At 59.1% G+C, this 24,108-nt stretch overlaps 3 protein-coding genes across 4 annotated transcripts in view; 1 reads left to right on the forward strand and 2 right to left on the reverse strand.

Annotated features, from left to right (window-relative positions):
* Positions 1-4,562, reverse strand: part of LOC148646652 (sodium/calcium exchanger 1-like) — a 45,451-nt gene extending 40,889 nt beyond the window's left edge. Inside the window, exons 1-2 of one of the 2 annotated variants that reach the window (XM_088609048.1) lie at positions 3,844-4,562; positions 2,364-3,807 (exon numbers count right to left, since the gene is read on the reverse strand). The gene's annotated coding sequence lies outside the window, so the exon portion shown is untranslated. Of the gene's footprint in view, positions 1-2,363 lie in introns of both variants that reach the window. The other variant, XM_088609047.1, reaches the window with a different exon arrangement.
* Positions 4,563-12,671: 8,109 nt separating this feature from the next.
* Positions 12,672-21,576, forward strand: badb (BCL2 associated agonist of cell death b). The gene is made up of 4 exons (XM_088608647.1): positions 12,672-12,822; positions 14,213-14,380; positions 16,262-16,443; positions 19,910-21,576. The coding sequence occupies exons 2-4, from the start codon at positions 14,221-14,223 to the stop codon at positions 20,066-20,068; spliced, it is 501 nt and encodes a 166-aa protein (XP_088464773.1). The 5' UTR covers positions 12,672-12,822; positions 14,213-14,220; the 3' UTR covers positions 20,069-21,576.
* Positions 21,451-24,032, reverse strand: LOC148646654 (uncharacterized). The gene is made up of 2 exons (XM_088608644.1): positions 23,893-24,032; positions 21,451-22,918 (listed from the first exon to the last, which is right to left on the reverse strand). The coding sequence occupies exon 2, from the start codon at positions 22,906-22,908 to the stop codon at positions 22,048-22,050; it is 861 nt and encodes a 286-aa protein (XP_088464770.1). The 5' UTR covers positions 22,909-22,918; positions 23,893-24,032; the 3' UTR covers positions 21,451-22,047.
* Between the last annotated feature and the right edge of the window lie 76 nt (positions 24,033-24,108).

Here is a 24,108-nt window from a genome sequence, read left to right on the forward strand (position 1 = left end):
AGTGTCCAGTAGAGCGCTGTGGAAGTGTTAGAGCCGTGATTCCTGGAAGGACGCCAGGAAGGTGGCGAAGGAGCGGAGCTCCCTGCGTTTAGCCGATCGAGTTCGCGTCAAGCGGCTCGGGAAGCTCCGGGACCTCCCCCAGTTTCTCGGCACCCGGCCGTGTGCCCTCAGATTCCTGGGGATCCCATCTCTCTTGCTAACCCTAACCCCCCCTCCTCCTCCTCCTCCTCCCCCTCCCCCCCCGGGTCTCCGCGAGCTGCCTGTTGCTGGGGATTTATAGCTGCGCACTCGAAACGGCGGATGGGCCCAGATCACATTTACTGAAACGCTCTGCTGGTTTTATTGTGCTACGTGGGTGAGGTTATGTAAAAGCGGGACAATTTATTTATTTTTTAATAGGTCCGCGTTTTTTTTTTTTTTTTTATGGTACGCTTCTGCAGGGTTGGCGGCCGGACTTCCCTGGGCACCGCAGTCTGCTCCACTCCAGGGTCTACAGCGCCGGCAAACTGCCGAAGCAGGGCAGTTTGATCCACTGCGGGTTTTTAGTGTCCCCCACGAGACTCCCACTGCACAGCGGTACGAACCACTCCAGGTTTAACAGTGCTCTCAGTGCGACTCCCAGCCCACTCAGCGTGCTGGCGGTAAACCAGGAGCGGACCAGACCGCTGGGCAGACACAGTCATGCTCCGAGCAGCCGAGATTGTTCAGTATAGAGGAAAAAAAAACAGCGACGACACAACCCCACCACACAGAGCGGTGGCGACAACAGCAGGCCGGCCGGACATCTTCAGCGCTCGATCTGCGGTCTCCTCTCTCGATCGCAGCCGCGCCGTCGTGTGCGCACCGGGTGGAAGGCACCCCACCCGTGGGGGGGGAGCCCGTGGTGCCATCTTTCAGCGCGCCCCAGCCCCTGACCCCCAGCAGCGCGGCAGGAGCACGCGGGCCGCCGCAGGCTGCGGACATGACGCTGTGCTCGCGCGTGTGGGGGGGCCGACGCGTCTAGCACGAAAGGGAGCTAAATCCTGACATGGGTGATGCATGATTTCACAGAGAGAGAGGGAGGGGGGGATGAGGGGGGGAAAGGGGGCAGACAGAGGGGTGGAAGAGAGAGAGAATGGGGAAAGAGAGGGAGAGAAGGGACTGCACAGGGGAGACCGAGACAGGGACAGGGGAGAGAGCCGAGGATGGAGAGAGGAGTGGAGGAGAGAGGAGGAAACAGATGAAGGGGATGCGAAGAGGAGAGAAAGAGGGTCAGGATCAGAATGGAGGCACAGGGACAGAGACAGAGGGATAGAGGGACACAGGGACAGAGAGAGAGAAGGGCAGAGAGACACAGGGACACAGGGGCAGAGAGACAGAGGGATAGAGGGACACAGGGACAGAGAGAGAGAAGGGCAGAGAGACACAGGGACACAGGGGCAGAGAGACAGAGGGACAGAGGGACACAGTTACAGAGAGACACAGGAACGGGGAGACAGAAGGACAGAGAGACACAGGGACAGGGAGAGTGTGTCCCATGAGAACTACAGCGTGGCTGAAACGCGGCTGGAGGCACCGAAATAAAATCACAGGCACGTCTCTCTATTTATCTGTTTTGGGTTTGTTCGCACCCCATACACATCAACACCCACCCACACGCGCGCACACGCACGGATTGAGCAGCTTTTCCCGTGACAGCCTCCCCGCCTGCGAGGAAACGGAGACGCGCCGGCGGATCCCCGTCCCCCCGAGCTCGGGTTTCTTCCCACGGGCGCCGCGGCGGTCCTTCTGACCCAGCACCAACAGGTGCACCCCCACCTCCGCCTCTGCGAGCCCCCCGTACCCCCAGATCACCCCCGGGGGGGGTGGGGGTGGTGGTGGATAGGCTTGTGTTGACATGAACTTCCACAACCGATCTCGACTGATCCGACACGCAGGTCCACCCCGCCCCGAGGGATGGGGGGGGGGGGGTCGTTTCCCTCACCGGGACCGGCTGTGGGTCCCGGTGGCGCCTCGGAGCGGCACCGGGCCGGCCGGACCGAGCCGGCAGCGCCACTGGCACCGCAGACCCAACCCGGCGGGTTTCGGGGGGGGGGGGGACCCGGGACACCGGCTCTGTCTGGTCGGTACCGCCAGGAGTCGAAACCCGCGGGCTGCCGAGAGTCACGGACGCTGGTGGAAGGGGGGTTTAAAAATCCCATTCAAACGCGACGCATCCGCGTAGCGCAGCCTTAAAAAATAAAAAAAATAAAAACCGGGCTTGCGGGACACGGCCGTCGAACCCCCTGGCGGGGTTCAATAATTTGTTTTTCGCTTATTTGCCCCCCCCTCACACACACACACACACACACACCACCCGACGCCGCCGGTTCGGAGATACTCACTCGGTAACGGCAGCCTCAGCCGGCTTCAGGTCCCGGCGCCGTCCCTCGAAAGCGCCGCTCGGCTCGGTGCGGTGGAGCTCCTCTTGCCCGGGGCTGGTGGCGGTGGTGGTGGTCTCTCAGTTCATCCTCCTGGACCGGACAGGACCGGACCGGACCGGACCGGCAGCCCGCTCGTCAAACGCCAGCCCGCGACGCGTCGCGTCCCACCCCCTCTCTGCGCCTCCGGAGCGGCTACACGGCGAGTGAAGCTGCGCTCGAGCCTGCGTGGCTTCGCTCTCGTGGTGGTCGCCGCACGTTACCGGAGTCTCTCTCGCGCCCCCCCCCTCCTCCCTCCGTCCTCACAGCGACACACACACTCGCGCGCTAGCGCACCGCCACTTCCACCTCCACGTCGGATAAAAGTCAACGACTGGGAAGAAAAAAATAAAATGTTCTCTCTTTCTCTCACTCTCTCTCTCTCTCTGTCACTTACTTACTCTCCCCTCCATCCCATCCCACCTGTCGACGCGACCAACCGACCAACCGACACCCCCCTCCCCCCCCGCCTGAAGTGGAACCGGCCGCCGGCATCCCGGGTTTGACAGCTCGCGCATCCTCGCCGGCTGGAGGAGAAACATCCGGGGCGTCGACCTCGCCACGCGCTCACGCGGCCGCGGTTTGAAATTAACGGTCGGGTCCCGCTCGCTCGCTCGAGCACTCTTCGGTTCGGTTCGGGCGGGCGGGTCCGGCCAGGTGGCGGGCGGCTCCTCCTCCTCCTCCTCTTTCTCGGTTCACTTTTACTTTTTCGTTATTATTTTTTTCGGCGGCTTGGGGGGGTCTGTATGGCGACCCTCGTACGACGACGGCATTCATAAAAGGCAGAAACCGAGCGGCGTCCGGTCCGTCCAGCCCGGCCCGGCCCGGCCCAGCCCAGCGCTGCCTGGGACCGGACGGGTGGGAGGGGGAGAGACGGGACCGGCACCTCTGTCAGCTCTAGCCGGGAGCAAGGCGTCTCTAAAACACCCAAGCCGCAGCCTCTGTGTGCTCTGAGCGGGCCGCCGGCCAGAGGGAGGTCGGACCGGGGACCAGAGGAGCTGTTTCTTAATTAAACGACACTCCAGTGATGCCGACCACACACCCTGCACCGGCCGCTTCGATAGGAATAAGCGGCAGCAGAATGGCGCCAGCATTTCTTTCCAGCAGGGGAAGAGAAGCGCACGGGGCTATGACTTATTGATGGCTCCGAAGATGTTAAGTTATTCATTTTTAAAATGGCTGTTATTTGCCGGTGTGTGAAGCCGGGGGTACGGACGGTTCAGGGGCTGGGGGCCCCGGGCAGGGCACAGCATGTGATTGATGGCTCATGCTTCGGGGGCGCGTGTGAGAGGACCCAGGTCCTGTGCGTCCACCTGTCCGTGTGTCCACTCCCCTGCCTGTGTGTCCACTCCCCTGTCTGTCCACCCCCCTGTCTGTGTGCCCACTCCCCTGTCTGTCCACCCACCTGTCTGTGCGTTCTCCTACCTGTCTTGTCCACTCGCCTGTCTGTCTGTCTACTTCTCCGTCTGTCTTATCTATTCACCCCTCTGTCCATTTCTCTCCTCTCCCTCTCCCTGTCTCCGTCCACCCCTGTCTGTGACCGGGTCATCTCCCAGCCAGGCAACAGGTCCTGCTCGACCCCCCGGCGTTCCCATTATCCTGTTAAATGTGATTGGATCTGGGGACTCTGGCAGATTTCAGTATTAAAGTGTGGCAAATCCGCCCCCCCAGAGCACCAGCCATAATCTGGGAGGATTTAAAACGGATTCCCGCACTCGTTCTGTGAAATGGAGATGTGGGTTTGGGTTTTGCGAGATATCATCTCGGATAATTACACGTTCTCTCTCTCTCTCTCCTTCCTCTCCTCCTGTCCCTCCCCGTTTGTCACTCCCCATCGCCACAGCACACAACAGGCTCCAGCTGAGCACTCTCCCGTCTGACTCAAACCTAATTAAAGTCTCATTATTACACTTTCAAAAACCCTGATGGTCCCATTCATCATTTTTCTTCTTCTGTGTTTCAAAGCTCAGGGAGCTGTCTGGCTGCAGTCTTAGAGCTGAGGCAGTGGGCTCTTAAAGGCTTCACTCCCATCGGCTCACTCTGCTGTAATCTCTCAGCGAGAGCTGGGTCTCTCCTCCAGTCGGTGTGACTCTGCTGTGATCTCTCAGTGAGATCTGGGTCTCTCCTCCAGTCAGTGTGACTCTGCTGTGATCTCTCAGTGAGATCTGGGTCTCTCCTCCAGTCCGTGTGACTCTGCTGTGATCTCCCAGCAAGAGCTGGGTCTCTCCTCCAGTCAGTGTGACTCTGCTATGATCTCTCAGTGCTCAGTGAGAGCTGGGTCTCTCCTCCAGTCGGTGTGACTCTACTGTGATCTCTCAGCGAGATCTGGGTCTCTCCTCCAGTCAGTGTGACTCTACTGTGATCTCTCAGTGAGAGCTGTGTCTCTCCTCCAGTAAGTGTGACTCTACTGTGATCTCTCAGCGAGAGCTGGGTCTCTCCTACAGTCAGTGTGACTCTGCTGTGATCTCTCAGTGCTCAGCGAGAGCTGGGTCTCTCTTCCAGTCGGTGTGACTCTGCTGTGATCTCTCAGTGCTCAGTGAGAGCTGGGTCTCTCCTCCAGTCGGTGTGACTCTACTGTGATCTCTCAGCGAGAGCTGGGTCTCTCCTCCAGTCGGTGTGACTCTGCTCTGATCTCTCAGTGCTCAGCGAGAGCTGGATCTCTCCTCCAGTCGGTGTGACTCTGCTGTGATCTCTCAGTGAGATCTGGGTCTCTCCTCCAGTAAGTGTGACTCTGCTGTGATCTCTCAGCGAGATCTGGGTCTCTCCTCCAGTCGGTGTGACTCTGCTCTGATCTCTCAGTGCTCAGTGAGAGCTGGGTCTCTCCTCCAGTCAGTGTGACTCTACTGTGAGGATGAGTATGCAGGAGGGTTAGTTCTGTCCTTGAGTCCAGTGCTCCGTGCTGTAACTGTGCGGTACCGCTGGTCGGAACGCAGAGGGGGGAGAACAGGCTGTATCCGGGCTGCTGGGATCATGAATGATGGACCGGGATTTTTCGGATGGTGTGAATCCCACTGATGAATGGTCAATCCCATCCGATAATCCTCTGTGCGTCTCTGTCATGTGTGGTCAGCGTAGCATCGCGCAGAGAGAGGCCAGAGGCCCTCAGTGGGCCCAGGGTCTAAGACCAGCGCTTTGCTGGTGTAAAGAATTGATGGGCTGCTGTGTGTTCGTCTCTCAGACCCTGTGATTACACACTTCTTCCTCAAACACGCACACACACACACACACACCCGCCTCTGCTTTCATGCCTGGAGTCTCTGACCACAGCCCTGTCCCCCCGCCCGCTGGCCCCACCCCGAGCAGGGTAATTAGAGGCCGGAAAGGCGGCTGCGTCTTCCCAAAATACCCTGGGCCAGCCGGGGGGGGGTGCTGGACTCTCTCACCGCGGTCTGAGAGCGCAGCGCGGCCTGTCTGTGGCTGTGCCGTCCCCACCCGACTACACACTCCCTGAGGGGGGAGGAGGGCGGTCTCTCTCCCTCTCTCTCTTCCTGTCCCACCATCATAGCACTGGGAACCCCCCCTCCAGGCCCCTGCTCCGTCAGGGCTGAGACGGCCTGAGACGAGCCCCAGGCCCCCTCACCCGACCCTCTCCCTCTCGGGGTTATGTCATCTCGATATGTAACGGAGGTGGCCACCAGGTGCTGCTGCGATTCCCCCTGCTGCCCACACACCTGTGCACTTGCGGTGTCCCACGTACGGAGTTAACGGAAAGATTATTTTACGATTATTCTGTTACATCCATTCTGCAGGAGCCATCGGCATCTGCTAAAACGAAGCAACGGGAGTCTGACTAACACCTCTGCAAAACCTGGAGTGGATCGGACTGCTGTACAGGGGGAGTCTGACTAACACCTCTGCAAAACCTGGAGTGGATCGGACTGCTGTACAGTGGGAGTTTGACTAACACCTCTGCAAAACCTGGAGTGGATCGGACTGCTGTACAGTGGGAGTTTGACTAACACCTCTACAAAACCTGGAGTGGATCGGACTGCTGTACAAGAGGAGTTTGACTAACACCTCTGCAAAACCTGGAGTGGATCGGACTGCTGTACAGTGGGAGTTTGACTAACACCTCTGCAAAACCTGGAGTGGATCGGACTGCTGTACAGTGGGAGTTTGACTAACACCTCTACAAAACCTGGAGTGGATCGGACTGCTGTACAAGAGGAGTTTGACTAACACCTCTGCAAAACCTGGAGTGGATCGGACTGCTGTACAGTGGGAGTGTGACTAACACCTCTGCAAAACCTGGAGTGGATCGGACTGCTGTACAGTGGGAGTGTGACTAACACCTCTGCAAAACCTGGAGTGGATCGGACTGCTGTACAGTGGGAGTGTGACTAACACCTCTGCAAAACCTGGAGTGGATCGGACTGCTGTACAGTGGGAGTCTGACTAACACCTCTGCAAAACCTGGAGTGGATCAGACTGCTGTACAATGAGGGCCTGACTTCCATCCCTCCAAACCCCTGTACATTACCACTCGCCCACAAGACTGAGATTCACACAAACTGTGGCGGCGCCGCAGCGCGCACGCACAGGAGAGCCGAGCAGCAGAAGAGGAAGCACAGCGATGTGTACGACAGTAATTAGTCCCGCTCTCTGGGGGGGAGAGAGCACGTCAGAGCTTCTCCGAGAAAAGAGCTGAAGTCGTCAAACAAAGGAATGGGCAGTGCCCCTCTCTCCCCTGGCACCTCTCTGTCCCTCCAGCCATGAACACAAGGCTGGGCTGTCTCTCTCTCTCCCTCTGCTCTCCTCTCTCTCTCCCTTCCCATCTCTCTGCTGTCTCTCTCTCCTCTCTCCCCTGTCTCTCTCCTCTCCCATGTCTCTGCTGTCTTTCTCTCCTCTCTCCCCTGTCTCTCTCCTCTCCCATCTCTCTGCTGTCTCTCTCTCCTCTCCCATGTCTCTGCTGTCTCTCTCTCCTCTCTCCCCTGTCTCTCTCCTCTCCCATGTCTCTGCTGTCTCTCTCTCCTCTCTCCCCTGTCTCTCTCCTCTCCCATCTCTCTGCTGTCTCTCTCTCCTCTCTCCCCTGTCTCTCTCCTCTCCCATGTCTCTGCTGTCTTTCTCTCCTCTCTCCCCTGTCTCTCTCCTCTCCCATCTCTCTGCTGTCTCTCTCTCCTCTCCCATGTCTCTGCTGTCTCTCTCTCCTCTCTCCCCTGTCTCTCTCCTCTCCCATGTCTCTGCTGTCTCTCTCTCCTCTCTCCCCTGTCTCTCTCCTCTCCCATCTCTCTGCTGTCTCTCTCTCCTCTCTCCTGTCTCTCTCCTCTCCCATCTCTCTGCTGTCTCTCTCTCCTCTCTCCTGTCTCTCTCCTCTCCCATCTCTCTGCTGTCAATTCAATTCAATTCAAGGTGCTTTATTAGCATGACCGATGGGTACAATCAGTGTTGCCAAAGCAAATAAAAATAATGAAATTCACATGAAACAAAACAAAAAATAAAAGTAATATAAAATCTACAGACATATTTTTTCTCTCCTCTCTCCCCTGTCTCTCTCCTGTCTCCTGTTTCTCACCCCTGTCCCTCACTCTCTCTCTCCCCTGTCTCTCTCCTCTCCCATCTCCCTGCTGTCTCTTTCTCCTCTCTCCCATGTTTCTCTCCTCTCTCCCCTGTCTGTCTCCTCTGTCTTCTGTCTCTGTCTCTTGTATCTCACTCTCTCTCTCCCCTGTCTCTCTCCCCCGTCTCCTGTCCCTCACTCTCTCTCTCTCCCCTGTCTCTCTCTGCAGTCAAATTCCAAATGCTGAGAGCTGTGTTGGCAGAACCTGTGAATGACTGTTGCCAAAGTAATAACACTTAGCAAAACTCTGTTCCCTCTCCCCTCCTCCCTCCTTCAGCAGCCAGAAACTTCTCTCGCTGTGCCCGAGCCTGCTGGGACCACAGCCCGGCCCAACCCAGCCTGACCCGGTCTGCTAACCTCCAGCCTGGCCTGGTCTCATAACCCACAGCCCAACACGGCCCGGTCCAGCCCGTCCCGGCCCGGTCTGGTAACCTCCAGCCTGGCCTGGTCTCATAACCCACAGCCCAACACGGCCCGGTCCAGCCCGTCCCGGCCCGGTCTGGTAACCTCCAGCCTGGCCTGGTCTCATAACCCACAGTCCAACACGGCCCGGTCCAGCCCGTCCCGGCCCGGTCTGGTAACCTCCAGCCTGGCCTGGTCTCATAACCCACAGCCCAACACGGCCCAACACGGCCCGGTCCAGCCCGTCCCGGCCCGGTCTGGTAACCTCCAGCCCAGCTCAGCACAACCCAGTCTTGTAACCCCTGGCCAGGCCAATCAGAAAGGAGGAAGAGGAGGAGGAGGAGCGACTAAGAGGGAGAGGAGGGAGAGGAGGGAGAGGAGGAGGAAGGACATGAGAACTTCGCCTCCTCCTCCCCCCGAGACGGCTGGCCTGCACAGCGGAGACACAACACAGGGGCTCCAAGGCCGAGCTCTACGATCGCTCCGAAGGACACGGAGCTGTGGGGGAGAGGGGAACCTCCAGCGGGCCCGGACTCAGGCCCGATTCCCCACACGGGTCAGAACCTGCCTCCCCTCGAGGTCCGTTTCGCGACTGACCTGTTCGTGCCCCTGCTCTCGTCTGTAACCCTGCCGAGGCCGGCATGTTGACTTAATAATAATAATAATAATAATAATAATAATTGCCTACACTTATATAGCGCTTTTCTGGACACTCCACTCAAAGCGCTTTACAGGTCAGGGGATCCCCTCCACCCCCAGCAGTGTGTACCCCCACCTGGGTGATGCGACGGCAGCCATAGTGCGCCAGAACGCTCCCCACACCCCAGCTCTCAGTGGGGAGGAGAGCAGAGTGATGGAGCCAGTTCAGAGAGGGGGGTTATTAGGAGGCCATGATGGGTAAAGGCCAGGGGGAATGTGGCCAGGACACTGGGGTAACACCCCTACTGTTCTCGAGAAACACCCTGGGGTTTTTAATGACCACAGAGAGTCAGGACCTCGGTTTTACATCTCATCTGGAGGACGGCGCCTGTTTACAGTCTAGTGTCCCCGTCACTATACTGGGGCATTAGGACCCACACAGACCGCAGGGTGAGCGCCCCCTGCTGGCCCCACTAACACCTCTTCCAGCAGCAACCTTAGTTTTTCCCAGGAGTCTCCCCTCCAGGTACTGACCAGGCTCACACCTGCTGAGCTTCAGTGGGGCTGCCAGTTGTAAGTTGCAGGGTGATTTGGCTGTTAACTTATCTTCATTGAAGCCATAAACCGGGGAGCCGAAGTCTATCCCAGCAAGCAGTGGGCACAAGGCGGGGCACACCCTGGACGGGACGCCCGTCCATCACAGGGCACACACACCGGTTGGTGTATTTTGGAGTAAAAAACAGGAGACGCAACTCCGCAAGAGTCTGTGGGGGGTACGGGGTTCTGGTGCTGACCCGAACAGACCCGGCCGGACGGAGGCAGCTCCTCTGTTCTGGAGCTCTCTGGCCCTGGTCCCGCAGGGCCCGGCTGCAGTCGGCCCCACAGGTCACCACTGTCCAGGGCTGGGGGAAACCTGGGCTCCATCGAGGAGGCCAGGGGGTGAAACAACTTAATTTGACCAATCGCCGGCCTCACCGAGCAGGAAGAGACTAATGCAAGTTTTGGAAAACTGATGACTTAATGATGACATATAGAGCCAGCTGGATCAGGGCCCCTGTTATACAGAAAACCCTGGAGCTGATAAAACCTGGCCTGGAGTAGACTGGAGCTGGAGCCTCTTTTACGTACAGGAGCCCCCTGCAGCTGGTAAAACCCGGAGTGGATCAAACAGGAGCTGGAACTCGTCCAGACAGGAACCCTGCATGTTGTTAAACCTGGTTGGGATCGCACTGGACCTGGAGCCCCTAACATACAGGAACCCTACCGTACAGCTGTAGAGCCCTGTGTTTTCCAGAACAGGTTGTGTTGGTGAGGGACTGTGCGCCTGTCGGAGCAGTGATTAAAGTGTCAGGCACTTGACTGATCTCTTGAGCCAGCGCCAAGAGTCCATAAAGCACATATATCAAATGAAAGATTTAAAACGTGCACCCCTCCGACTTTAAAAACAAACGTGCATTTATGTGATTGAACGTCTCTTTAATGTATTGACAACTTAAGAACTTCTAATGGAAATAAATGCTCTAACTGGGCCAGTGCGCTCATTAAAGAGAGGAGGGCAGCTATTCCTCCGAGCTGTGATTTGGTATCGCAGGCCAGCGCTGCGATCTGCTGAGTATCTGAATCCGGGAGAAAGAGAGATTCCCCCATCTGACAGCGACATCTTGTGGTCATGAGGGGAAATTCAATTAAAAAGAAAAACATTAAATATAGAGCACTAAGTCTCCGTACAAGAGGAGGCCATCAGCTTCGCATAAACAAGCAAATCCTGTTCCCAGGACTGGACACTGGACAGCCTTGCTCTGGACACGCTGACCCCCCAGGACTGGACTCTGGACAGCCCTGCTCTAGACCCACTGACCCTCCAGGACCGGGGCTGGACACCCCTGCTGCAGACACACTGACCCCTCCTGGACCAGGATTGGACAGCCCTGCTCTAGACACACTGACCCTCCAGGACCAGGACTGGACAGCCCTGCTGCAGACACACTGACCCCTCCTGGACCAGGACTGGACACCCCTGCTGCAGACACACTGACCCCTCCTGGACCAGGACTGGACACCCCTGCTGCAGACACACTGACCCCTCCAGGACCAGGACTGGACAGCCCTGTTGCAGACACACTGACCCCTCCTGGACCAGGACTGGACAGCCCTGCTCTAACTGGTCCTGTAGTTGTACCCCATGGTGAAAACAGAGTCGCACTGTTCTGAGGGAATGTCTGAGCTGATCTGACAGAGGCCCCGGATGTCTGTGTTCAGGAACCACAAAGGCTGCCCAGCTGCTGTGGGGTTTGTTAGAAAACATTTCCATATGAGAATAAATTTCCAGGTATAAACACTCATGAAGCCTGTGCACACTGTGCAGAATTACAACACTATTCGCTTTCTGAACACAGGGGAGCTGGACGCTATCCCAGCAAGCAACAGGCACAAGGCAGGGTACACCCCGGACAGGACACCAGTCCATCACAGGACACACACACACTCACACCAGGGCCAGTTTTCCCAGCAGCCAATCCACCCCCTGTCTGTGGACTGTGGGAGGAGACCAGAGCACCTGGAGCCATGTGAACGCGGGGAGAACATGCAGACTCCACCCAGATAGCAGAATTGAACCCAGGGCCCCAGCGCTCACCACTGCACCGCCCTGATTACAACACCCTAATTAGAGCACGTTCAGCAAGAGACTGATCCATCCGCGGTGCGACAGGGGGCGCTACCGGAGGTCATTCTTGCCTTCTGCCATCAGACTGTACAACGCCTCCACTGTGTGTCTGGGCAGAGGCAACATCGACAGTGACCTGTTTCTGGACTGAGCAGCAAACTGATACATCTGTTCTTTTTTCTTTCCCGTTACAACCGATTTTTGTGCAATATATGCCAGGAACCCGTGTAATACATTGATATTTCTATCTATATTTACATCTATATTTATAGTCATATTCTGCAATACGATTTTTCTGTGTACTGTTCTGTTCTGGTTTGTTCCTTGTGTGTTCTGGACTGTGAGTAACTCTCCTTGGTGCACTTCTCACTGTACTGACTGTATTGTGTTATTATTATTGTATCATTCGTTACACTGTGGCTGTGAGGTCTGCGTTAAGCTGCTGTTACACTGCAATTTCCCTCCCGGGATCAATCACGTATCTATCATACAGTATACATCATACAGTATATAGGACGAGAGTCAAATCAAAACAGAGCTCAACCCCATACGCTGCGATGACAGGTTTTCATGACAAGATATTTGGAAACAGGACAATACGAGGGCTGGGAGCGAAGTACAGGCTGGACACTGTCCTAAAGCCCTCCGAGAGCAATCTCTGCAGAGCCACCGGTTTTCTAGATCCACCAGCGGGTAGGAAACTGCGATTGACGCGCACCAAGTGATGCAATATTTGGTCCGCAACAACACCTAGGAGCAGAAATCGTCAGGAGGCGCGCAGCTCGGGCTGCAGACCTTGTGTGTCAAATATCCGAGCACCGGGTGTTGCTCGTGCAAAGGCCGGGGGCCGGGCTGGATTTCGGGGTGCGCGGCGCCACGCGCCACTACGGCCCCTCGGCGCTGGTAAACAAGGCACGCGGCCCCGGCCTCGACCCGCAACAGTGACGTCAGGGCGGCGCGGCGCGGCGATTGGCGGGGGCCGGGGGCGGGCGAGCGGATTGGCTGGGCGAAGCGAAACCTGCGCCTTCGCGGAAGGGCTGGGGAGCAGCCGGACCCGACCTACTTCTGTTGACGCCGGAGAGCCCAAACAACGATCGCCTAGCAAGCAGCCGCAGCCGGTCCGGGTAAGGAGAACAGTTCTGCGTCGTGACTGAATTCGGGAGTGCAGGCGCCCTCCCGCCGCTAGGTGCCCGTGATGAGGATTGCAGGCTTTTTTTTAGTGCTTTTTTTGAAAAAGCAGGTCTAACGAAAGTTCAGCTGCGTGTCTCCAGGTTCCCAGCCAGAAGGTTGCTTTCCAGACCGGGAAGCTATTAGGTAGCAAAGCCAAAGAGAACCGAAGCGGGCGCCTTCTGGGGGTACAAACTCCCCCCCATCACACCCCAGGGGGGTGGCTGGGGTCTGAGGGCGAGACCCTGCAGCGACCGGGCTGGGCTCTGCTCGCTCCGGGGCGCCCGTCTTTCCCAGCTCCTCTCCGGGAAAACTTCCTTTCTACCCGGAAGTCTCGAGGCGGCGGGCCGAACGTCCAGGGCACGAGCGTGTGGGTCTGAGCCCCGTATGTCACCGTTCTCACTGTGCGGTTATACAGCGTGACACCGTGTGCGTGGCAGTGCCTGACTGTCGGTAACCGTGCGTGTGTGTGTCGGTGACTATAGTGCACATCAACACCTGTGTGTGTGTATCAGTGACTATAGTGCACATCAAGATGTGTGTGTATCGGTGACTATAGTGCACATCAAGATGTGTGTGTGTATCGGTGATTATAGGACTATAGTGCACATTAATAGCTGTGTGTGTATCAGTGACTATAGTGCACATCAACACCTGTGTGTGTATCGGTGACTATAGTGCACATCAAGACCTGTGTATCAGTAACTATAGTGCAAAACAAGACCTGTGTATCAGTAACTATAGTGCAAAACAAGATCTGTGTATCAGTAACTATAGTGCACATCAATACCTCTGTGAGTGTATCGGTGACTATAGTGCACATCAACACCTGTGTGTGTGTCAGTGACTATAGTGCACATCGATACCTGTGTGTGTGTATCGGTGACTATAATGCACATTAATACCTGTGTGTGTATCAGTGACTATAGTGCACATCAAGACCTGTGTATCAGTAACTATAGTGCAAAACAAGACCTGTGTATCAGTGACTATAGTGCAAAACAAGACCTGTGTATCAGTGACTATAGTGCAAAACAAGACCTGTGTATCAGTGACTATAGTGCAAAACAAGACCTGTGTATCAGTGACTATAGTGCAAAACAAGACCTGTGTATCAGTAACTATAGTGCAAAACAAGACCTGTGTATCAGTGACTATAGTGCACATCAACACCTGTGACTATAGTCGGGGAACTGACTTAAAACACCATTCAAATATGATCCCAGGGTCCACTTTAATTGAATGACGTAAAATGGCCGTGTTTTTACGCTCCTGTGGTACACTGTAGAAACAGAAAGGCCGAAGAGCCCCCCGCACTCACCTGCGTGCCCTCTCTCGCCTCTGCAGATGTCGCCATGACGCCCGTGTTCAGCCTCTCGGACGATTCGGGCCTCTCGGATGACGTTGCTGAGCCCGCCCAATCGGAGACCGCGGCGGGGAGAGGGCCCCGCCAGGAGGCGGGGCTCGGGCCCGCGCTGGGCCACGCCCACAGCAGCCCGGGGATCCGGCCTCCCGGTGAGTTGCGGACGACCCCCCCGCCGGCTGGCTGCGTGAGAGCAGTGCTCCCCAAATTCCGGGGTCACCGGGGTCACCGCTCTCGCGGTGATGTGACTCTTCAGTGAGACAAGGTGGACAGCGCCGGGAATGAAAATCCTCAAGGGGAACTGCAGCGCTATTTTTGTATTTCGCGGCTAGAAAGAATCAGCACCATTGAGTGCGTTTCAGACCGCGATGACAGTAAAACGCGCACACACGGTAACTTCCAAATGACATCACAAAACACGGGACATTTCCCGGTCTGCTCAGCGCCATGTCCTGGGATTCAGAACGAGGCAGCGAGACTTCCAGCCCTGTGACACTTTGTACGAGCAGGCTTGTGAGTCCAGCTCTTCTCATCCAGTAGAAATTCTGCCCTTGTTAACTCTGCCATCAGATCACGCTGGAGCATTTCTACTGGTGAAAAGTCTGCTGTACAACCTGTACTTACTCCTACATCACAGTACATTAGTCATCACAGGGACTAGTGGGCAGGAAGGGCTGCTTCACATCACAATACATTAGTCATCACAGGGACTAGTAAGCAGAAAGGGCTGGTTCACAGCTCTGTACATTAGTCATCACAGGGACTAGTAAGCAGGAAGGGCAGGCTCACATCTCAGTCCATTGGTCACCACAGTGACTAGTGAGCAGGAAGGGCTGGTTCACAGCTCTGTACATTAGTCATCACAGTGACTAGTGAGCAGGAAGGGCTGGTTCACAGCTCTGTACATTAGTCATCACAGTGACTAGTGAGCAGGAAGGGCTGGTTCACAGCTCTGTACATTAGTCATCACAGTGACTAGTGAGCAGGAAGGGCTGGTTCACATCTCAGTCCATTAGTCATCACAGGGACTAGTAAGCAGAAAGGGCTGGTTCACAGCTCTGTACATTAGTCATCACAGGGACTAGTAAGCAGGAAGGGCAGGCTCACATCTCAGTCCATTGGTCACCACAGTGACTAGTGAGCAGGAAGGGCTGGTTCACAGCTCTGTACATTAGTCATCACAGTGACTAGTGAGCAGGAAGGGCTAGTTCACAGCTCTGTACATTAGTCATCACAGTGACTAGTGAACAGGAAGGGCTGGTTCACAACTCTGTACATCAGTCATCACAGTGACTAGTGAGCAGGAAGGGCCGCTTCACGTCACAATTTGTGGGAACCTGATGCGAATGTGCAACAACATGCTGACTCGCAGTACTTTCGCAAAGTTCCCGATTTTGTGCACAATTCGAAATTTGATTTTTTTTTTGTTTGAAATGGGGACCTCAGCTCCCCTTTAACACCTTCCAGGCCCCAGACTCCAGCGTCCCTTGAATTGCACAAATCACTCGTTTACCTTCAGCGGTTAAATCTCCCAGGGGTTCCCTTTAGGAACAGGCGATTCAGGAGAGGGGTCCCCCCCCCAGCGATTCAGAGGCAGACGGGGAGGAGGGGACCACAGACACGCCTGCCGGTTCTGACTGCAGCCGAGCTGTGGGCTGGACCTGGACCAGGGTTTTCGTTTCCTGCTCCGGGTTTGGAGATGTCAGGCGACTTAGGAAACTGAACGTCTCCAGGGCGATTTTCCAGGATATTTAGCAGCCGAAAACCATCGGAGTCCGACTGAACCCTGCCGTCGGGTCATTTGAGGGGCGAGAAACTGGCAGGTGTGGGGTCCCCGGTTCCAGGATGGGGAACCCCCTGATTTAGGGGGGGACCAAGCAGGCGGGCTGGGCTGGACCGGGACATCTGTGACTGGCGCTAGAGTCCCACTCGCCCCTGGGGAGCCCCCTCTCCCCTTGGGGGTGAATGTGTGCGTCACCGTGGCGACGCGCTCACGCCAGCTCCCTCTCTCTCCCCCCCCCCCCCGCACACAGAGGGCGAGGGCCGCGCGCGCCCCCAGTCGGAGAGCCGCGCCTCGGACTCGGAGCCGGACGAGGACCCCGGCCCCTTCCGCCTGCGGTCCCGCTCCGCGCCCCCCGCGCTCTGGGCGGCCCGCAAGTACGGCAGGGAGCTGCGCCGCATGAGCGACGAGTTCGACACCTGCCTGGACAGGGGGGTGAGAGAGGGCGGGGGGCGCGGGGGGGTGAGGGGGGAGGAGAGGGAGCAGGGGGGTGAGGGGTGAGAGAGGGCGGGGGGGTGAGGGGGGAGGAGAGGGAGCAGGGGGGTGAGGGGTGTGAGAGAGGGAGGGGGGCGCGGGGGGGTGAGGGGGGAGGAGAGGGAGCAGGGGGGTGAGGGGTGAGAGAGAGGGCAGGGGGCGCGGGGGGGTGAGAGAGGGAGGAGAGGGAGCAGGGGGGCGCGGGGGGGTGAGAGAGGGCGGGGGGCGCGGGGGGGTGAGGGGGGAGGAGAGGGAGCAGGGGGGTGAGGGGTGTAGAGGGAGTAGGGGGGTGTGGAGGAGGGGGTGAGGGGTGTAGAGGGAGTAGGGGGGTGTGGAGGAGGGGGTGAGGGGTGTAGAGGGAGTAGGGGGGTGTGGAGGAGGGGGTGAGGGGTGTAGAGGGAGGAGGGGGGTGTGGAGGAGGGGGTGAGGGGTGTAGAGGGAGTAGGGGGGTGTGGAGGAGGGGGTGAGGGGTGTAGAGAGAGTAGGGGGGTGTGGAGGAGGGGGTGAGGGGTGTAGAGGGAGGAGGGGGGTGTGGAGGAGGGGGTGAGGGGTGTAGAGGGAGTAGGGGGGTGTGGAGGAGGGGGTGAGGGGTGTAGAGGGAATAGGGGGGTGTGGAGGAGGGGGTGAGGGGTGTAGAGAGAGTAGGGGGGTGTGGAGGAGGGGGTGAGGGGTGTAGAGAGAGTAGGGGGGTGTGGAGGAGGGGGTGAGGGGTGTAGAGAGAGTAGGGGGGTGTGGAGGAGGGGGTGAGGGGTGTAGAGGGAGTAGGGGGGTGTGGAGGAGGGGGTGAGGGGTGTAGAGGGAGTAGGGGGGTGTGGAGGAGGGGGTGAGGGGTGTAGAGGGAGAGTTGGGGGTGTGGAGGAGGGGGTGAGGGGTGTAGAGGGAGAGTTGGGGGTGTGGAGGAGGGGGTGAGGGGTGTAGAGGGAGAGTTGGGGGTGTGGAGGAGGGGGTGAGGGGTGTAGAGGGAGAGTTGGGGGTGTGGAGGAGGGGGTGAGGGGTGTAGAGGGAGTAGGGGGGTGTGGAGGAGGGGGTGAGGGGTGTAGAGGGAGTAGGGGGGTGTGGAGGAGGGGGTGAGGGGTGTAGAGGGAGTAGGGGGGTGTGGAGGAGGGGGTGAGGGGTGTAGAGGGAGGAGGGGGGTGTGGAGGAGGGGGTGAGGGGTGTAGAGGGAGGAGGGGGGTGTGGAGGAGGGGGTGAGGGGTGTAGAGGGAGTAGGGGGGTGTGGAGGAGGGGGTGAGGGGTGTAGAGGGAGGAGGGGGGTGTGGAGGAGGGGGTGAGGGGTGTAGAGAGAGTAGGGGGGTGTGGAGGAGGAGGGGGTGAGGGGTGTAGAGAGAGTAGGGGGGTGTGGAGGAGGGGGTGAGGGGTGTAGAGGGAGTAGGGGGGTGTGGAGGAGGAGGGGGTGAGGGGTGTAGAGGGAGTAGGGGGGTGTGGAGGAGGAGGGGGTGAGGGGTGTAGAGGGAGAGTTGGGGGTGTGGAGGAGGGGGTGAGGGGTGTAGAGGGAGAGTTGGGGGTGTGGAGGAGGGGGTGAGGGGTGTAGAGAGAGTAGGGGGGTGTGGAGGAGGGGGTGAGGGGTGTAGAGAGAGTAGGGGGGTGTGGAGGAGGGGGTGAGGGGTGTAGAGAGAGTAGGGGGGTGTGGAGGAGGGGGTGAGGGGTGTAGAGAGAGTAGGGGGGTGTGGAGGAGGGGGTGAGGGGTGTAGAGGGAGAGTTGGGGGTGTGGAGGAGGGGGTGAGGGGTGTAGAGGGAGAGTTGGGGGTGTGGAGGAGGGGGTGAGGGGTGTAGAGGGAGGAGGGGGGTGTGGAGGAGGGGGTGAGGGGTGTAGAGGGAGTAGGGGGGTGTGGAGGAGGGGGTGAGGGGTGTAGAGGGAGTAGGGGGGTGTGGAGGAGGGGGTGAGGGGTGTAGAGGGAGAGTTGGGGGTGTGGAGGAGGGGGTGAGGGGTGTAGAGGGAGAGTTGGGGGTGTGGAGGAGGGGGTGAGGGGTGTAGAGGGAGAGTTGGGGGTGTGGAGGAGGGGGTGAGGGGTGTAGAGGGAGTAGGGGGGTGTGGAGGAGGAGGGGGTGAGGGGTGTAGAGAGAGTAGGGGGGTGTGGAGGAGGAGGGGGTGAGGGGTGTAGAGAGAGTAGGGGGGTGTGGAGGAGGGGGTGAGGGGTGTAGAGGGAGTAGGGGGGTGTGGAGGAGGAGGGGGTGAGGGGTGTAGAGGGAGTAGGGGGGTGTGGAGGAGGGGGTGAGGGGTGTAGAGGGAGTAGGGGGGTGTGGAGGAGGGGGTGAGGGGTGTAGAGGGAGTAGGGGGGTGTGGAGGAGGGGGTGAGGGGTGTAGAGGGAGGAGGGGGGTGTGGAGGAGGGGGTGAGGGGTGTAGAGGGAGGAGGGGGGTGTGGAGGAGGGGGTGAGGGGTGTAGAGGGAGCAGGGGGGTGTGGAGGAGGGGGTGAGGGGTGTAGAGGGAGTAGGGGGGTGTGGAGGAGGGGGTGAGGGGTGTAGAGGGAGTAGGGGGGTGTGGAGGAGGGGGTGAGGGGTGTAGAGGGAGTAGGGGGGTGTGGAGGAGGGGGTGAGGGGTGTAGAGGGAGTAGGGGGGTGTGGAGGAGGGGGTGAGGGGTGTAGAGGGAGTAGGGGGGTGTGGAGGAGGGGGTGAGGGGTGTAGAGGGAGTAGGGGGGTGTAGAGGAGGAGGGGGTGAGGGGTGTAGAGGGAGTAGGGGGGTGTAGAGGAGGAGGGGGTGAGGGGTGTAGAGGGAGTAGGGGGGTGTGGAGGAGGGGGTGAGGGGTGTAGAGGGAGTAGGGGGGTGTGGAGGAGGGGGTGAGGGGTGTAGAGGGAGTAGGGGGGTGTGGAGGAGGGGGTGAGGGGTGTAGAGAGAGTAGGGGGGTGTGGAGGAGGAGGGGGTGAGGGGTGTAGAGGGAGTAGGGGGGTGTGGAGGAGGGGGTGAGGGGTGTAGAGGGAGGAGGGGGGTGTGGAGGAGGGGGTGAGGGGTGTAGAGGGAGTAGGGGGGTGTGGAGGAGGAGGGGGTGAGGGGTGTAGAGGGAGTAGGGGGGTGTGGAGGAGGAGGGGGTGAGGGGTGTAGAGGGAGTAGGGGGGTGTGGAGGAGGGGGTGAGGGGTGTAGAGAGAGTAGGGGGGTGTGGAGGAGGGGGTGAGGGGTGTAGAGAGAGTAGGGGGGTGTGGAGGAGGAGGGGGTGAGGGGTGTAGAGAGAGTAGGGGGGTGTGGAGGAGGGGGTGAGGGGTGTAGAGGGAGGAGGGGGGTGTGGAGGAGGGGGTGAGGGGTGTAGAGGGAGTAGGGGGGTGTGGAGGAGGGGGTGAGGGGTGTAGAGGGAGGAGGGGGGTGTGGAGGAGGGGGTGAGGGGTGAGAGAGCCAGGGGAGGCCACAGAGGTTGGGATCGGGGTTACCGAGCTCCCCCCTGCCACTGGGGGGCACCGTCCTGACGCTGCTCTGCTCCCCTCTGCCCCCTGCAGGAGATCAAGCGGGCCGCCAGCGCCGGCGCCACCCGGCCGACGATGAAGACCTCCCCCAGCTGGTGGGCCTTCCTCTGGAACCTGAAGGGGGCGCCGGTGCCCGAGGAGGAGCACCCCAACAGCGTCTTCTCCTCCGGCCGCGGCTGTGGGGCGCAGTGACCCCCCCCCACCTCGTCTGCTGACCGCCCGGCCTCCGGTCAGCAGATAACACGTAGGTCCAGGAGGGGGGGGCCGAGTGAGGGACCCAATGGGGCCAGCCCTTGGCAGAAAGGAACCCCCAAAACTCAGCTGGTTGACACAGGATTAACGCAAGCTGAACCCCGACTGATGAAGAAACGTGCAAACACCCCCAGCGCCTTGGGTCTCAGGACGAGCGTGCCCCCCCCCCCAAGTAAAACGGGGCTCTGGAGCCCCCTGTCCTAATGAAGAGGGGGCTGAGAGGGGGGACCCCTTGAATGGGAGACAGCTTTTCGTCGGGCGCCCCAGGACCCTCCCTGCACTGAAGCTAGGTCAGACCGGAGGAGGAGGAGGAGGAGGGCACGAAGGTTGTGGGTTCGAATCCCTGGTGGCAAGAGCTGGGCCCTTTATCCAGTTTGCTCCCGCCACCCTTGTTGAAAGCCCAGCTGCCACATCGCTGCCCGCTCCGCTCGTGCTCATTTTAAAATGGCTGGGGAGCTGGAGCGGTCTTTTAGAGTCGGGGAGGCGCGCCTGAACCATGTGTGCAAACAGCAGAGGTACCTGCAGCCCCCTGGGACCCCCTGAGCTCCCCTCATTCAGGCATCGCCTGTTTAATTGATCAGTGGGTCCTGATCTTTAATTCACAGGTGATCCGGGGCCACCTAGGAGACTGACTGGACTGGGGCTCCCCAGGACCAGGTCTGGAGACCCCCTGATTCAAGGTGACCCATGAGACTGTCTGGACTGGGGCTCCCCAGGACCAGGGCTGGAGACCCCTGATTCAAGGTGACCCTTAAATGTACAGAAACAGGGTTTAGCACACAGAGTGTTACCACTCTTATCAGACAGTAGAGCAGTCTGCTTTGTACAGTTTGCACCCTGTTAAGAATCTGCTCCGATTTTCTGCGCTCTTAAAATGGAGGTGTCGAACCCTGGCTCCTAGTCCAGCCCCCTCAATTAACTAATTGGTCTAATTGCTTAATTCACCTTGGAAACAGTCCAGTCTTCCCCGTCTACTGTGCCTTGAGTCAGGTGATGCCGTACCGAAGCCTGGCGCCTGGGCAGGGAATCCGAGAGGGGCAACAGTAACAATTAGTTAACGAGCTTAATGTGCAAACGAGCAGCGCGTTTCTCCGACCCCGGAGCCCCGGCCAGACTTTGCTCTTCCCTCCTCCAGAATCGGAGGATCGTGTCCGGGACGCCTTCGGACACAAGCTCGCTCGGGGCCAATTAAGTGTCTTTAACGAGTCCAATCAGGAGCCGCGGAGGAGGAGGAGGAGGAGGGGGACAGGGTTGTAAATAGCACTCTTTTATACATACTTGATATGATCAAATTGTGTAAAAAAAAACTGTGAAACTGTGCATCATCTTTTATTTTTTATTTCCGATTTCCGACTTGAATGCGGTATGAAGAATCCCGTGGGATGTTTTTTTAACGGATTTTGTAAATTTGTCCCCGTCCTGTGCAATAAAGAGATTTGAGCACCGGCTGGACCGAGGGCGGCTCGATTCCTCTTCCTCGCCCCGGAACCGGCGGTCTGCGGGACTGCGGCGACAGGCGGCAGATTTCGGGGGGGTCCCTCTGAAGGGGGACAGGGGGTGAATACGCTTCGAGCACGGGCTATGTTAATAAAAAAGGAACGGGGGGGTGTACCCCACAGGGCGTGGAACTGTTGGCACCCCCAAAAAAAGGCCCCTGAAACAGTCCGCTTGCTGGCCACCCCACTGAGAGTCTCTGCTCCAGCTGACCCTTAATTACTAATTAACCTCACCCGGCCTCGTTAAGCAATTAAGAATCCATGAAGCGCTCCGGAGAGTCGGAGAGTTCAAAGTCCCGCAGTTGCCCCCCCGGATCCGGGTTGTCGTGACACACAGGGGTGCAAGCGCTCCGGTCTCCGGGAGAGGGGGAGCCCCAATAATGTCCGTACCCCAACATGAAGGTCGGGGGGGAAGGATGGGCGCTAAGCGACGGTGTTGGGGTCCCAGCAGTAGCGTGTGCCGGACCCCAGCGCCCCCAGCCTCCGCATGTCCTCGGGGCCGAGCTGGAAGTCGAAGAGGCGGGCGTTCTCGGCGATGCGGGCGGGCTGGCCGGACTTGGGGATGACCCCGGCCCCCCGCTGCAGGCCCCAGCGCAGCAGCACCTGCGCCGGCGCCCGGCCCCGCGCCTCCGCCACCTCCCGCACCACCGGGTGGGCCAGCAGCTGCCCCCCGCCCAGCGAGGAGTAGGCCTGCAGGTGGACGCCGGCCTGGCCGCACAGCGCCAGCAGCTCGGGCTGGGGCAGGGCCGGGTGCAGCTCCACCTGCAGGACAGCAGGGGGCACCGCGCAGCCGGCCAGCAGCTCCCGCAGGTGCGCGGGGGTGTAGTTGGAGACGCCGATGGCGCGCAGCCGGCCGGCGCGGTGCTCCGCCTCCAGGGCCTCCCAGCTCTCCCGGCGGCGCTGGCGGTTCTGCGGGTCGCCGGCGGGCCGGCCCTGGGTGCCGGGCCAGTGCACCAGGTAGAGGTCCAGGTAGCCGGCGCCCAGCCGGGCCACGCTGCGCCGGCAGGCCTCGGCGGCGCCGGCGCCCTGGTCGCGGGGCCCCAGCTTGCTGGTGACGAAGACGTCGGCCCGGCGCAGGCCGTGGCGGGGCAGCAGCTCGGCCAGCGCCCGGCCCAGCTCCTCCTCGTTGCCGTACACGGCCGCCGTGTCGAAGCCGCGGTAGCCGGCCGCCAGCGCCGCGTCCACGCAGCGCCGCAGCTCCTCGGCGCCGCGCAGCCGGAAGGTGCCCAGCCCCAGCAGGGGCATCCTCGCGCCCGTGTTCAGCTCCACCGTGTGGTCGGCCATCGGTCAGTCCCTGGAAGAGCCGACAGCTCACAGCCACCCCCATCGCGACAACAACAACAACAACAACAACAACAACAAATCCTCCTTCTGGCCCTTTCCTGGACACACCATGCTGTGAGCTGGAACGGGGGGTACCCCACAGGGGGTGGATCTGTTGGCACCCCCCCCACCAAAAAGGCTCCTGAAACAGTCCACTCGCTGGCCACCCCACTGAGAGTCTCTGCACCAGCTGACCCTTAATTACTAATTAACCTCACCCGGCCCTCGTTAAGCAATTAAGCCATAAGCGCTCCGGAGAGTTGGAGAGTCCCGCAGCGCTCCCCCCCCTAGTGAAGGGCAGGGGGGGGGGGGGTCATGGGGATCCCCTCCACCCCCAGCAGTGTGCAGCCCCACCTGGATGAGGCGCCAGTCCGCTCCCCACACCCCAGCTCTCAGTGGGGAGGAGAGCAGGGTGATGGAGCCAGTTCAGAGAGGGGGGTTATTAGGAGGCCATGAGGGGTAAAGGCCAGGGGGGAATTGGGCCAGGACACTGGGGTAAAACCTGTACTGTTCTTGAGAAACACCCTGGGATTGTTAATGACCACAGAGAGTCAGGACCTCAGTTTGAGGTCTCATCCGAAGGACGGCGCCTGTTTACAGTACAGTGTTTTACGGTATAGGGTTGTGGGAATTGACATTAAGCTGCCCAGCCGATTGATCCTGGGATCAATTAACAACCAATTCCCAAACAGGTCAGACCTCTCCCCTCGCTTGTGAGTGTTCTTACGTTTCTAAGGCTCTGTGCAGCTGAACGAGAGAGGGTGATTACCCTAAAACCTTGTTTTATTTTTCAATAACACGAAAAATAACGTTTAAAAGAGCTTTTTTTCCCGTTTTCATCCGCCGACGATGTTGCACAACAAAAAGGGTAAACAGTTGCTTGTATACACTTAAGATAGACGGTAGCATTACCACTCTAAAATATCTGGAGTTAAACAAACTCACCCAACACAGCTCTGCAAACTCCCTGGGCTTCTCCGCCGAGACACGCCATGTGCGTCACCTGAGCCCGGTCACGGGACCGGCGCGCCCGCCCGGCTCTCGTCACCATGGCGACACCGAGCAGACCGCCCTGGACTGGCTGCGCTCTCGGCCAATCGGATGCCTGGGTACTGAAAAGAGGCGGTAACCTCGAGGGCGGCAAGGGGGCGGGGCTACTCC

This window comes from Lepisosteus platostomus, chromosome 16 (genome assembly GCF_059453375.1).
Source record: "Lepisosteus platostomus isolate fLepPlt1 chromosome 16, fLepPlt1.hap1, whole genome shotgun sequence".
NCBI classification, from domain to species: Eukaryota; Metazoa; Chordata; class Actinopteri; order Semionotiformes; family Lepisosteidae; genus Lepisosteus; species Lepisosteus platostomus.

What these genes read in the sequence shown, in the direction of transcription:
- badb (XM_088608647.1), top strand. Translation starts at nt 14,221, where the DNA reads ATGACGCCCGTGTTCAGCCTCTCGGACGATTCGGGCCTCTCGGATGAC. An exon ending in CCCGGGGATCCGGCCTCCCG is followed by an intron (nt 14,381 to 16,261) that starts GTGAGTTGCGGA and finishes CCCCGCACACAG; the next exon opens with AGGGCGAGGGCCGCGCGCGC. An exon ending in ACACCTGCCTGGACAGGGGG is followed by an intron (nt 16,444 to 19,909) that starts GTGAGAGAGGGC and finishes TGCCCCCTGCAG; the next exon opens with GAGATCAAGCGGGCCGCCAG.
- LOC148646654 (XM_088608644.1), bottom strand. Translation starts at nt 22,908, where the DNA reads ATGGCCGACCACACGGTGGAGCTGAACACGGGCGCGAGGATGCCCCTG.